The 13,597-nt window shown below is 51.6% G+C and overlaps 1 protein-coding gene across 1 annotated transcript; it reads right to left on the reverse strand.

The window, feature by feature from the left end:
- Window positions 1-3,564: 3,564 nt before the first annotated feature.
- Window positions 3,565-13,043, reverse strand: C1H11orf24 (chromosome 1 C11orf24 homolog). The gene is made up of 4 exons (XM_059263684.1): window positions 12,915-13,043; window positions 7,356-7,553; window positions 5,693-5,865; window positions 3,565-4,992 (listed from the first exon to the last, which is right to left on the reverse strand). The coding sequence occupies exons 3-4, from the start codon at window positions 5,766-5,768 to the stop codon at window positions 3,851-3,853; spliced, it is 1,218 nt and encodes a 405-aa protein (XP_059119667.1). The 5' UTR covers window positions 5,769-5,865; window positions 7,356-7,553; window positions 12,915-13,043; the 3' UTR covers window positions 3,565-3,850.
- Between the last annotated feature and the right edge of the window lie 554 nt (window positions 13,044-13,597).

Here is a 13,597-nt window from a genome sequence, read left to right on the forward strand (position 1 = left end):
TTCAGTGCTACCCTGGGCTACACAGGTTTCCTAAAAACAACACCCAAATAAAACAGGGCTGGAGAGATGGCTCAGTGGTTAAGAGCACTGGCTGCTCTTGCAAGAGGAAACAGCAGCTCACAACTGTTTGTAACCCCAGTTCCAGGGGATCCAGCACCCTCTTCTGGCCTCCGTTGGCATCAGGCATGCATGAAGTACACATACATACATGCAGGCAAATTATTCACAAAATTAAAAATAAATCTAAAAAAAATTTAAAACCCAACAAAACTAAAACAGCAAGAGTCAGTGGCGTATAGGTCAGTAGTACAGCCCTTACCTAGCATGTGCCAGGCCTGGGTTGACAGAGCGAGGGCGGGAGGGAGGGAGGGAGGGAGAGGGAGGGACAGAAAGTGAATTTATGGGCTCAGCCTCCAAAGTCTCCAAGTTCCCTCCCTGGCTTCTCTCTGGGGACTGTAGTGATCTTGGTCCAAGTCCTGGCTCCTGGGATGACCCAACAACTTCCCATAGCTCCTCCCTGTGGCAGCCAGAAGGATCTTATACTTGGGAGCTTCAAGTCAGGACTCCACCCTTCCTTCCCTCCCTTCCCTTTTCCCTCTAACTTTTCATCATGGAAATTTCCACACACACACATAAGGAACCGGAAACCGGCCCTTCCCCTGTCTTTGGGGGTCTCAGGTTGTGTTTCCCCTTTACCTCTTTCTCAGTTCTCTTTAACCTTTTAACAAATTACATCCCATCTATTGATTTACATTGTGTGAGTGTGTGCATGTGCACAGTGCTTGTATGGCAGTCAGAGGACAATGTGGCTTGTGGGGATCAAACTCAGCTGTTCAGGCTTGAGGAGGAGCACCCTCGCACACTGAGCCGTCTTGCCTGGCCACCCGTAAGCTGTTTAAAGTCACTTCAGTGTCACTGTACACACAGAAGTGCAATTAAGTATCTGTTTAAAATCTAAACCTAACGACAACCTTGCTTCTTTGCTTAAATCCCGGGAGGACAGGCTTCTCACCTTGCTCTGGTCACTTGACTGCCTCTTCTCCCCACACTCACCAGCCTTGAGTCATTCTTGAAGGTTTAACTAGCCCGCAGGCCACTGCCTGGATCCCCCCCATTTCCCTGGCTTCTCTTAACACTCCCCTCCGGCCGCGTGCATTTCTAATTCAAGTGTTTGCCTCCCCCCATCCTCCAGTCCTAGTGGGAGGCCAGCCTAGGGAACTGAGCATTAAGATCTGAGTTCTGTTTTAAAAATATCCCCCTGGCTGCTAAGTGGAGGATGAGCCGGGGGTGGGGTGGGGTGGGGGAAGCAGGAAGACAGTCCTCTGAGATAAGGAATAGATGGTAGCAGGGGCTATCTGAGCAGGCCACAAAGTAAGCGTTCACAGACATGAGCTGTTAGCAGAGTGGCGATATAAAGATGCTTCGCGTGCCTTGCTCCGAATGACCCCCAAAGCTGGGCTGGTTACGGGACAGAAGAGCAGGCTCACCATGTTGAGGTGTTGCGGGTTCCCAGAACTAACTCCAGGATGCCTGGGAGAGGGGAGGGGTTTCAGGCGCACATGACGTCATTCCCTCAAGCACCTGCTGGCCCCAAGTGGGGACCAGACCCTCCAGCTCCTGCGAGAATAAGTATTCCAGTAGAAGCATCCTGGGGCGCCTTTCAGGATCAGGGTCAGGTGGAGTGACTGTGGTTCTAAGTGGCCGAGGCGGGTGGGTACAGCCGCTGGCCGGATGCGGTGAGAAGCTCGGCCGCCAGGGGGCACCAGGGGATCTCCGCCACCGCGACCAGGGCCGCCCCAGGCGCAACCGGCCCCGGGTGCCCCCTTTGTCTTAGCGCGCGCGTGTTCGCGTCGCCTGGAAGATGAAACCTCCTCTCCCCGGCCACCTCAGTGCACAACGCTGATTTGCAGGCCGTCTGTGAATCTCGGCCTGCCACTTGCCTGGTGGGTGACCTTGATGGCAACTTGGCCTGTATACTGCTTCCTTGTCGTAAACTGACTCTCACTCACTTCAATCCACTTCTCCCCACACCCCGAAAGGATTTGGGCTCCCAATCTTTGAGAACAGGCTTTGAAACGCGACCGACGTGGGTTCAGGGGTGGTGGCGCAAGTCTTTAATCCCAGCACTCGGGAGGCAGAGGCAGGTGCCAAGTTCCCGGCCAGCCTGGTCTAGAGTGAGTTCCAGGACAGCTAGAGCTACACAAGAGAGCCTATCTCGAAGAAAAAAAGAAAAGAAAAAAAATTCTATGAGCCACGAGGGGGAGCCCGCCCCTCATCATACAGAGGCTGAGCAGAGGGCATGCTCAAAGACCTTGATTGGCCCTAGTACTGTGTTCCTAATAGGCAGTTTTTCAGATCCGCAATGTTGTGAACTGGCCTGGAGCTCAGGTCGGCGAGGCAGCCAAACCAGAGGCTGGAACCAGCCACCTTCCCAGCCATGGCTGGAGCCAACAGCAATGATTAACCATGCACTTGGGTCTGGTGCGTCTGCTAGAAAGAAGCGAGAAGAGTCAGCTATCAGTACAGACTGCTTGAAGTGGGTGGGGCAGCAGGGCAGGGCCGACTTTAATACTAGATAAGGTGGGTTGGAAGCCTCAAGAGCTGTGTGGTAATTCTGATCCCTTCACCTCACCCTGTACAGTTCTGCAAATGACCCAGGGGTTTACTTTGTCCTTTGTTACAGGCCACCTGCCATCCCTTTTGTACGAGGCAGAATTGAGAATCTAGGCCATCGTGGCTGCCGTGTGGCTCATGTGCTCTTGCTACATTGGGCATGTGGGTAGAGATAGGCCAAGGATCAGCTTGGTAAGCAGGGCAGCTGAAGAAAGAATTGGGACTCTAGGACCAGGGTCAGGGCTGGGGTAATGGCTCAGCAGGAATGTTTCCCTCCCATACAAAAGGGCCTGGGTTCCATCCCCAGCACTGCCAAGAAACAAGACCCAAACCAGAACACAGGCAGGCTTTATCCTGCCTGACCCTTGATGAATGAGATGCTACTGAGCCTCAGTGCCCACTAAACTGGGGGTTGGGATGCTGATCTGCTGGGGTGAGTGCTCAAAGTGTTCCATGCATTCACAGGAGGACAGTGGCTGGGCTGTGTGTGACTGCTGCTCATGGCAAGGACCTGGAATCCAGAACTGTCCTGTAGAGAAGGCTCTGAGCTTCTGACTGGAAACAAGAGACTAAGCATCCTTAGTCTTGGACCCATTACCCCACCTCTGTGGCTGAGCAGGGTAGCTAATGTTCCGGCAGGGAGTGTAAAGGCCAAGCTGGCTCTTCTATGGACTGTGTTGGATTCAGCTCTTTCATACCCAGGTTGGGCTCCAAGAGGCTCAGCTCCTGAGAGGTCAAGCAGCCAACTGCCAGCACCCAGGAACAGCTCAGGACTTGGCTGGAGCCTCTGCTGAGCACTTGGACATCAAAGGGAGCCCAAAGCAGTGGCCTGAACACAGGAGCCCTCCAGGGACTCATGTCATACTATAAGTTTACAAAAGCAAGCCCCCAGACATCACAAAGGCTGCACTAGGAGACTAAGGGCAGGGCATACAGAGCCACACAAGCCAGTTGGAGAGCAATCAGTGCTTTTAATTCTGGTCAAGATTTCACACACACACACACACACACACGGAGGGCCAAGCCCCCTCGACCCTGGCCACTCTTGCATATGTGATCGTTTAAAAAAATAACTATGAAAAGGCAGCTCTCTCCTGATCGTGGAGTTGATCTGACATCGATTAAATGTGTCTACGCATGTGGCACAGCTCTGAAATTGCACCGAGAGGATCTGGAAGCACTTGGTTCGTCTGAGGCAAAACAGAAGGCCATGGAAGAGGCCGGCCTCCTGGGGCCCTCACATCTCCGAGTCAGCGTACATGCCATTGATCAGGTAGTCCACCTGCGTGTAGTCCTTCTTCTTGTAGCTCTCATAGGCCTGCAGGGCAAACATCACCAGGACTGCAATGAACAGGGTCACCCCAAGAGCGAGCACCGCCAGAAGTAACATTTTGTTCACCAAGGATGGAGTCAGGGGCTCAGTGGTGACCACTAGGTACTGGCCTTGGGTGCTGAGCTGACATGAGTCTGTGGTTGGCACCTTTGGGTCCCCGGAGCTCCTGGGTGTCGGCCCAGCAGAGGCAGTACTGGCTGTGGCTTTGGTCTCCACCCGCTCTGTGGTCAAGGGTGTGCCTGGCCCACCTGTCCCCTGGGTAGGTAATGCAGGGCTTGGCTGTGTGGTGGGGGATGTGGCTTCCACTTCAGGGGTCGGGCTGGTGGGAGGCACTGGCACTGTGCTGGCAGTTGGCTCCTTGGTTTGTGTCTGGGTGGTGGTCACTACTGTAGAGGACACTGAAGTCACAGGGCGGGTAGTGGTAGGCTCCAGGGTGGTATTTACAGGACTAGGTGTTGATCTCCCTGTGCTAGGCACTGGCTGTCCTGTTGTCACCTGGATGGTGGTACCCTGTGTCGGGGCACCTGAGGTGGGTGTGGGGTTCATGGTGGATGTGTTAGCAGGTGTGCTTTTGGTAGGACTCGGAGCCCTTGTGGGACCGCTTGTGTTTATGGTGCCTGCAGCAACAGTCATGGTGCGTGGGGCCACTGTTGCCACTGTGGCTGTTCTGGGTGATGTCCTGGCATTTGTACTTGGCACTTCCGCACGTGGTGTGCTGAGAGAGGAGAGCCCAGCAGTGGTGATGGGTAGAGTGTGCCCCACAGACGAGGGGCCTGACGATGTAGGCGGCACAAGAGTCCTGGAGGTCACACTGTCCGTAGTGTCCTCTCTGGTTGTTGGAGTGCTCCTGTTAGTCCAGTGTGTTGTCATCTCCGCTGTCACATTGGTAGAGTTCAGGCTGGCTGCCCAGGTCCCTGTGGTCAATGTGACAGAAGCAGGCGGCACTGTGGCTGTTCTCTCGGTCGGTTTATCAGCCCTTAGATCTGCGTCCCTAGGCATCCTTTGCTTTACCGCCTTAGGCCACATCTTGGTTGTGACTAAGTGTCCTTAAAATCAGAAGGGGAAAAAGATAGAATACTTTGAACCACATGGAGGGATCATGGGCTGTCACCTTAGCTATCATGGCCCCTGTGTTGGCTGGTTGGCACCATACTCCCCAACCAGAGCCCTGGGTGTTGATGGAAGTGACATATGAACCAGTATCTTCTCTTCTCCCCTCCACAGCTGACAACAGCTGCCCATAGCCCATGACACCTTGAATTAAGGATTCCTTGGCCCATTCTGAGGCTCCAGCCTGTGGAGGCTTCAGAACTTTGTAACTGGATCTAATCCCTAAGCATCAAGTCAGAAGGCTCACATTATGTGATTAGCCAATGAAAACAAAGCAAACCTCAGCCCCTGTACACCCCCCCCCCCAAGATTTGTACAGAAAAGTAGCTGCAGACATTCAAATTCTAAGTAGCCTCGCCTTAAGGATAGGCTTGTCTGAAGGAATTCTTGGGGATACGCAGAGCCCAGCAGGGCAGGAGCACACTCAATACTGATGTGCCAACAAATGAACTCTAGAAGACAGGGCAACTCTGCAGGTCTCTGCTGCTTGGTCACACTGGGGCCCCCACCTGTGCTCCCTCTATCCAGACCTGACTGACAGCCCAGCCCTGCAGCTGGAAAGGTAGGGATCTGGAGCTGCCTCTCTTCTGGGCTCAGGCTCCTGTGGGCCTTCCTGGTGGTCACACACTCACTTACGTGGCTCCTCAGACACCATATGGCTTCTAGATAAGAGCACGGAGGGAATCCAAACCAGCACCAGGGCTGTCCACATCTTGCTGGTGAGCTGGAAGCAGGCTGGTGGTCTCTGAGCCTCTCAGCCGGCCAGCCCTTCAGGCTCGTAACAGTTGCCTTCTGCTTGGCCCAGGGATCTGGGGTGAAGAAGGCAAGTTGGTCAGAGGCCTTTGCTCAGCAGCACACAGGCTCCCCAGAGGTCCAGGCCTTAGCCCAGGAAGAAGCAACTCAGCAGCCATGAGCGAAATGCCGACCTGCCTGTGTCTTGCCTCCCACTGCCTAAAGCCTTTGACCCAATTCCACTGGGTCTCGGCTTCTGACGAGACCCACTTTCTTTCCCTAAGCAGCTGGAGTTAGGGCAGGAGAAAGCCAAGCCTTGCCAACAGGGTGAAAACTCTTCCTCCCTGGTACTGGGTGAGTCTTATTTGTTTGTTCTGAGGGAAGGTGGGCGGTGAGAAGAGGCAGCCAGCGTCCTAGAGAAAAGCTGAAACGGAGGTTTCGCACAGAGAACCCAGGCTCAGCCCTGTAGCAGGAATCTTAGGTCTTATTAATAAAATCAAGCCTGAGGCCAGGGATTGGGGTGAACGCTGGAAGATCAGAGAAGCAGAACAAGCCACAGCTACCTCACCTTGCCAGTTCCTCAGCTGATCCTGTTTCCTCAGACTGGAAGCCTCTGAGTCCTCATATCCAAATGGATCTCAGCTGAACTGCTGCTGGAAAGCCTGAATGCTTAACCAGCCAAATGTTCTAGTTTCTGGTCTCCACGCCTTACATATCTTTCCTTTCTACCACCACTCCCTGGGATTAAAGGTTCACTTTCTGGGATTAAAGGCGTGTGTCACCATGCCTGGCTGTTTCCAATGTGGCCTTGAACTCACAGAGATCCAAAGGGATTTCTCCTTTGGAACGCTAGGATTAAAGGTGTGAGTGCCACTATTTTCTAGCCTAAGTATCTAGTGGCTGTTCTGTTCTCTGACCCCAGATAAGTTATTAGGGTGCACAATATTTTGGGGAACACAATACCACCACACAGCTCTGAGCTGAGGCAAGGCAGCTGGGCCATGGTGATGAAGGCATTTAGATGGTCCCTGGACTACTTTCATCTACTGATACCCTAAAGATGCCAGCAGGTCCAGGGTGTTCCCTGGGCCCCAGCCCTGGGTGGGAAGTCTGCTGGTGAGTTCAAGGAGAAAAGATGTGACAGGCACTTCTAGTGGCTAGGGAGGGCCTCAGCTCCCTAAACATACTCCAGGTGTTAGTACCCCCTGCTGCCCACTCACTACAAATCTGGGACAGGGGTGGGCCAACCTTTTCTATAAAGGCCAGGCAGCCAATATTTTAGACAGGGAATCATGCAGGCCATATCTCAGCTACTTATTTAGTCCAGGGAAGAGACAACCATGGATGGCAGTGATTGTGTCCCACGAAAACTTTATCGACACAGCTCACAAGCTGTAGTTTGCCAGTTGTGGCTCCAGAGCCTCCCTCCACCTCAGGGTAGCTGATTCAGCTAAGCCAGGGAGGCGCTGACTCGGTGGCTTTCTGTTGACTCTACGAACCCACCACCCCAGGGCTTTTTCTAGGTTCCCTGTCTGGTCCCCAAACAGGCAGCGCCTGGGACACTCACCAGAGGCAGCTGCTCAGTGCCGACTGGGAGGCCAGGCTGATGTCCTCCTCGGGCAGCTGTGGGCTTGGCATCCTGTACCTGCCATGATAAGTCTGGCTTTGCAGGTGAGAGCGGCTGGGCAGGGCACTCCCAGGCCATGGCACTCGCTGAGGCACATGTAGGACAGAGGCAGATGCTGCTCTGCGGTGTCAGACACACCTACGGATGAAAGAGAGCCCACACTGCTTAGGAAGAGCAGGGACAAACATCCAGTGAGGCGGCCCCGGAAGGAGCCGCACTCAACAGCTCGGGGCTGGGAAAGGACATGTATCAGGGCTGTCAATGTCACAACTTCTGAGGAAGCAATTCTGACACAAGAACTTCTGCTTGTTTGCTTTGGTTTTTCAGGACAGGGTTTCTCTGTGTAACAGCCCTAGCTGTCCTGGAACCCGCTCTGTAGACCAGGCTGGCCTTGAACTCAGAGATCTGCCTGCCTCTGCCTCCCGTGCTGGGATTAAAGGCGTGCACCACCACTATCACCCAGCTGAAGAATTTTCTAAAGGAGGAACTGGATAGAAGTCCAAAAATGGAAGTCTTGGTGGCACAGGCCTGTAGTAGTTGGCAGGTGTAATGAGGAAGAGCAAGAGTCCATGGCCAGCCTTGGCTGTATGGTGGCTTCCAGGTTTCCTCATGATCCATGAGGCTGGGAGATGGCTTACTACACAGGACAGGCACGAGGACCTGGGTTCAGATCCCTAACACTCATGCAAAAGCTGCACACGGCAGCATGCACCTGTGACCCCAGGTTTGTGGGGAGCAGAGACAGATGGGTCCCAGGGCTTTGAGTGAGGTTGGCTGAAACAGCAAACCTGAGGTTCAGAGAGACCCTGCCTACATAAAACCAGTGGCGAGGCAACAAGGAAGACATCTCAGTGTCCACCTCTGGTCTACACACACACACACACACACACACACACACACACACACCCCTACCCCCACACATACCAAACCCCGCCCCCATGACAGAGATCTACAGATATTTTTACAGGAACACAACTCCAGAATGGTTCTGTCAACACTGTGCCATTCATGGCTAAACTACTTCACGGTTGTTAGAACTGAAGACATAAATGTGTATTTATGGACACAGCAGCAGCATTAAGTGAATGTCAACAATGGCCATCTTGAGAACTGGATTTGAATTATCATTTTCTTTCAACTGAGAGGCAGTGTGGAATAGAGCAGTTGTTGACAAGTTCACATGGAGATTTTTTGGGGGGGGCGGGTCATAGAGATTTTGTTTGTTTGTTTGAAGACAAGGTTTCTCTATGTAATAGTCCTGGCTATCCTGGAACTCTCTTTGTAGACCAGGCTGGCCTCGAACTCACTGAGATCTTCCTGCCTCTGCCTCCCAAGTGCTGGGATTAAAGACATGAGCCACCACTGCCTGGCCAAGGAGATTTTTTTAAACATTTATTTTCTTATGTGCATGATTATGAGTGTGTGTGCAGATGCATACATGTCTGCAGGGGCTAAAAGAGGGCACTGGATCCCCTGGGGCTGGGGTTACGGCATTCATGAGCGCCTGACGTGAATGCTTGGGACTGAACTCTACAAGAACAGCAGGGACTTGTAAATATTGACTCATCTTTCAAGCTCCCTTACATGTAGGGTTGTTTTGTTTGTCTGTCTGTTTTTTTGTTTTTTGTGGGGGAGCATTTCAAGACAGGGTTTCTCTGTGCAGCCCTGGCCGTCCTGGAACTCATTCTGTAGACCAGGTCCATCTAGAACTCAGAGATCCACCTGCCTCTGCCTTCCCAGTGCTGGCATTAAAAAGTGTGTGCCACCACCTGGCAGGAATTTTTTTTTTAATTAAAACAAGTAATTATATGTACATGGCTGGGTGTATGTGTACTATAGAGCCATGTGTAGAGGTTCAAGGACAACCTGTAGGAAATCTATTCTCTCCTTCCACCACATGGGCTGCAGGGACCGAACTCAGATGGGCAAGCCTGGTGGCCAGTACCTTCACTCCTTGAGCCATCTTGCTGGCCCTGATTTATCTGTTAGGAAACCCATTTTCTAGGAGGCAACTGGCACTTAGTGGAACCCAGACAGGCTTCTCACTTAGGAGTTGCTGTAGCTGAGTTTTAAGGTTCCTTTTTTTTTTTTTAACCTCACATATTCATGTATATCTGTGTGTGTATGTGCATGTGAGAGCAGGTGCCCCCAGAGGCCAGAGGCATCAGATTACCCTGGAGCTGGAGTTACAACTAACTGTGGTCTAAACGTAAGTGCTAGGGCCCAAACTCAGGTCCTCAGTGAGCGAAGTACAGGCTTTTGTGTTCTGAGCCATGTTGTTGAGACAGGTCTCACACTGTAACCTAGGCTGGCTCGGAACTCACTATGTAGCTCAAGCGGGCCCCCAACTTATAGCAATCCTCCTGCACAGTCTCCCAAATGCTGGGATGTAAGTGTGAGCTATTAGGCTTAGCTTTCACTGATGAACATACAGTGTACACTCAAAGCTTGTGCTGTGTGTCACTCCTAGTCACTCACTCCTAGCCAGTGGGCGGGTCGAGAAGTCTCTCCCACAGAAACAGGAATGAGCCACTAAGAAGAGGCAAGAAGGCTCTTGTTGGTGTTGTGACCTCATCTCCTGGCATGGTCCTGCCTCCACTTTTTGAAAGAATAGTCTCAATGTCAAGGTCACATATAGAGCTAGGCATGGTGACACATGCCTATAATTCCAGCTCTGGGGAGGCAGAGGCAAGTTCGAGGCCACCCCCACTACAGAGTGAGATCCTGGGTCAACAAAACAACATCAGAGAAGGGGAGCTACACTAACCTTTACAAACTGACCAATAAGAGAACATCCGTGTGACCAGAAATAAGTTTTAATAGAGCACTTTAGGGAGCCTTAAGTCAGAGTTTGCACCTCAGTATTCTCATGATCTGTATAAGGACCCAGGCATGGCTGTATACACCTGGAATCCCAGTATTTCAGAAATAAAAACAGGAGTATAGGCAAAAGGTCTAGGTCATCTGATCTATAATAACAATTTCCAAGCCAGGGATTCATAGTGAGAACTCATCTATTTTTGTTTGTTTTGAGATAGGTCTCACTGTGTAGGCCTGGTTGGCCTAGAACAAGGCCAACCTACGTAGACCAAGCTGGCCTTGAACTCACAAAGATCTGCCTGCCTTTGCCTCCCAAGTGCTGAGATTAAAGGCGTGTGTCACTAGGAAGAGTCTGAGCCCTTGCTGGAAAGATGGCTCAGCAGTTAAGAGCACTGGGTGTTCTTCCACAAGACCAGGGTTAGATTCTCAGTGTGGACCAGGTGGTTCTGAATCCAATACGCTCTTCTGGCCACTATAGGAATTGCATGCACATAGTGCACAGACATACATGGAGGCAAAACACCCATACATATACATATATATTTGTTTGTTTGTTTATTTGTTTGTTTTTGAGACAAGGTTTCTCTGTGTAACAGCCCTAGTTGTCCTGGAACTAGCTCTGTAGATCAGTCTGGCCTCGAACTCACAGAGATCCGCCTGCCTCTGCCTCCCGAGTCCTGGGATTAAAGGCGTTCTCCATCACTGCCTGGCAAAAATATTTTTAAATATTTTCTAAAAGTGCTCTTAATCTCGAGCCACCTCTCCAGCCACCTACCATATATTATATATTATATTATATTACATATTTTGAGACAAGGTCTCTTGATGAACCCACTGGAACTTGTCAAGTGGACTAGACTGACCGACCAATTAGCCCCCAGGATCCCCGTCTATTTCTACCCAGTGCTGAGGGTACAGGCCTGCACCGTCTAATGATAGTCTGTTACCTCTAGTCCCAGAGGATCTGACAGCGTCTTCTAGCCTAAAAGGCTAATACATGAACATGGTGCACAGACATGCATGCAGATGAAACACCCATACACATAAATAAAGGAAAAATAATAATAAAAAACTACATTTTAAGTCAGAGACTAGGCTAGACAGACGGACAGACAGTGCTGAGAGTTCCTCCTCTGTGGAATCAGCTCCCCACAGGATCTGCAAGACATAGCAGGCACCTTTTGCCAGCTCACACAAGAAGGCCAGTATCTAATGTTCCAAATTCCCATTTGCCACATGGACACATGACTAAGACCACAGGGTAATGTCTATATACACAAGACTCTAAGTCTGTATTTCCTGGACTGCTCCTACCAGAGTTCAGCCAGGTGACGTGTCTGAGTCCCCAAGTGTCAACTTCATTCCTTTTCTAGACTGTGCCCTTAAGATGCCTCCCAATTCCTCTAGTGTTGGATATCTTGCATTCTTAATCTTGCCTTGACTTTTAACTCCTTTGTGATCTGAGATGAATAGATCGTTATTACAAATCACATAAAACTAGACCTCGATTTGGTGAACTTTTTTCCTAACATACACAGATTCAATACGAGAAGTCCAGGCTTGGCAATGACTATTAGTAATCCTTATCAGCAGGTCCCATATCTACTGCAAGCTGGGGAAGTTACACATACACAGCAACAGAAATTGAGAAAGCTAGTACAAGACAAACTACAGCCACCTAATCCTGACACATCACCTGGTTGGACATTGCCCTGTGATCTAAAGGATGTGTTCATGTGACAGACATGAGCCCATGATCCTGGAACGTTAGATATTATCTTAATTACTTAATTACACTGCTTAGCTCAAGGTTTCTGGGAGTTCAGGTCTCACCACTAAAATGCCAAAGGTCTCTTGTTTTTACATTTTGTTTGTTTGTTTGTTTCGAAGCAGAGTTTCTCTGTGTAACAGTTCTGGCTGTCCTGGATCTCACTTTGTAGACCAGGCTGGCCTCGAACTCACTGAGATCCACCTGCCTCTGCCTCCGAAGTGCTGGGATTAAAGTTGTGCACCACCACCGCCCGGCTTGCCAAAGGTCTCTTGTTTTAAAGCTTGTCATGCCAGCATTTCGCTGTCCATTAGTCAGGTCTAACTTATAAATGGAAAACTTGTATTTTAAAGATTTTTCTGGTTGATTTCACTGAAAATTTAGAGCTGCTTCCTAGGGGTGGAGGCGTAAGTAATTCAAGTTCTTCTAGTCGGATTCCTAAGCACCAGCCAGACCGTTAAGCGCACAAGCTAGCGGACACAAGGGAAGGCAGGCGCAAAGGAGCAGGGAGGGAAACAGGATGATTTTTCCTCATTCGCAGGCAGAAAGGATTTGGGGGGCAGGCCTGAGTCACCCAAAGGGTCAACTATTTCTGAGGCCAACACTTTCTAGGGTACCGCCTGATTGATGCAGGACTCGCCTACTCTCAAGTGTCCATAGTGTTCGCAAACTGCCCAGCTCTGGGTTCTGGCAGGTCGGCGATCGCCGTCAGCCCACCTCCTCCTCCTGCGCATCCATGCTCCTCCAAGGGCTCGGCCCGTTCCTCCCTTCTCCTCCTCGCTTCCATTCCTCACCGCCTAGCACACCACGTCCCCATTCATCCTTCCTCCGCCCCGCACCTCGCTGTCCATCCCCAACCGGTTTATGAGGCCTTCACGACAGTCCCCTGGATGGCAGCGCGGGTCGCTTACCCGGGCGCGGTAGGCCTGTGGCCCTCGCACCGCAGCGCAGCCACTTCAGCGATTCAGCCCCGCGCCGCGGGGACGTGGACCGCAGCGACACCCAGTTCGCTCAGCTCGCGGGTGAGCGCTGGGCCCCACCCGGACCGCCCCGGAAAGACGTCACGAAGGCGGGACCAATAGGCCGTCGCTGTGCACGCGCGGCCGCGGGCGATGGGCGTGGTTTGAATAGGCCACGCCTGCTTGGGGAGCTGGCCTCTAACCTGGTCCTGTCCCAGCCGGAAAGAGCTATTTGGAGCCGGTCTAGCGGAAGTGAACGGTCCTGGGACTTTTAGGCTGTGTCTATGTACACGTCTTTTTGCAGAAGCTTGGGAGATGGGCCCGGGCCAGGCAACCGCAGATGTACTCGTCTGGGTGGGCGGCTCTCGAAGGCTTCGTGAGGGACTTTGGGCGGTTCCTTTGGCCCGGTTCCTGAACTTCCTTCCCTGCCTCTCTGCCATTCAACCCCTTATGGCCGCTCTTCCAGTCCCTGCTCACAGGCTTGGCTACTAAGATTTGCTTTGCGCTCACTGCACCTTCCAGTTTCTGGCTAAGCACTTCACCCGAAGGGCAGGCATTACACTTACTTCTGCAAGAGGACCTTTGCTTCTGTTTTCCAGGTCGAGAAAGAGACTCACAAAGGGCTTTGGAATTTT

Source organism: Peromyscus eremicus, chromosome 1 (genome assembly GCF_949786415.1).
Source record: "Peromyscus eremicus chromosome 1, PerEre_H2_v1, whole genome shotgun sequence".
Lineage (NCBI taxonomy): Eukaryota > Metazoa > Chordata > Mammalia > Rodentia > Cricetidae > Peromyscus > Peromyscus eremicus.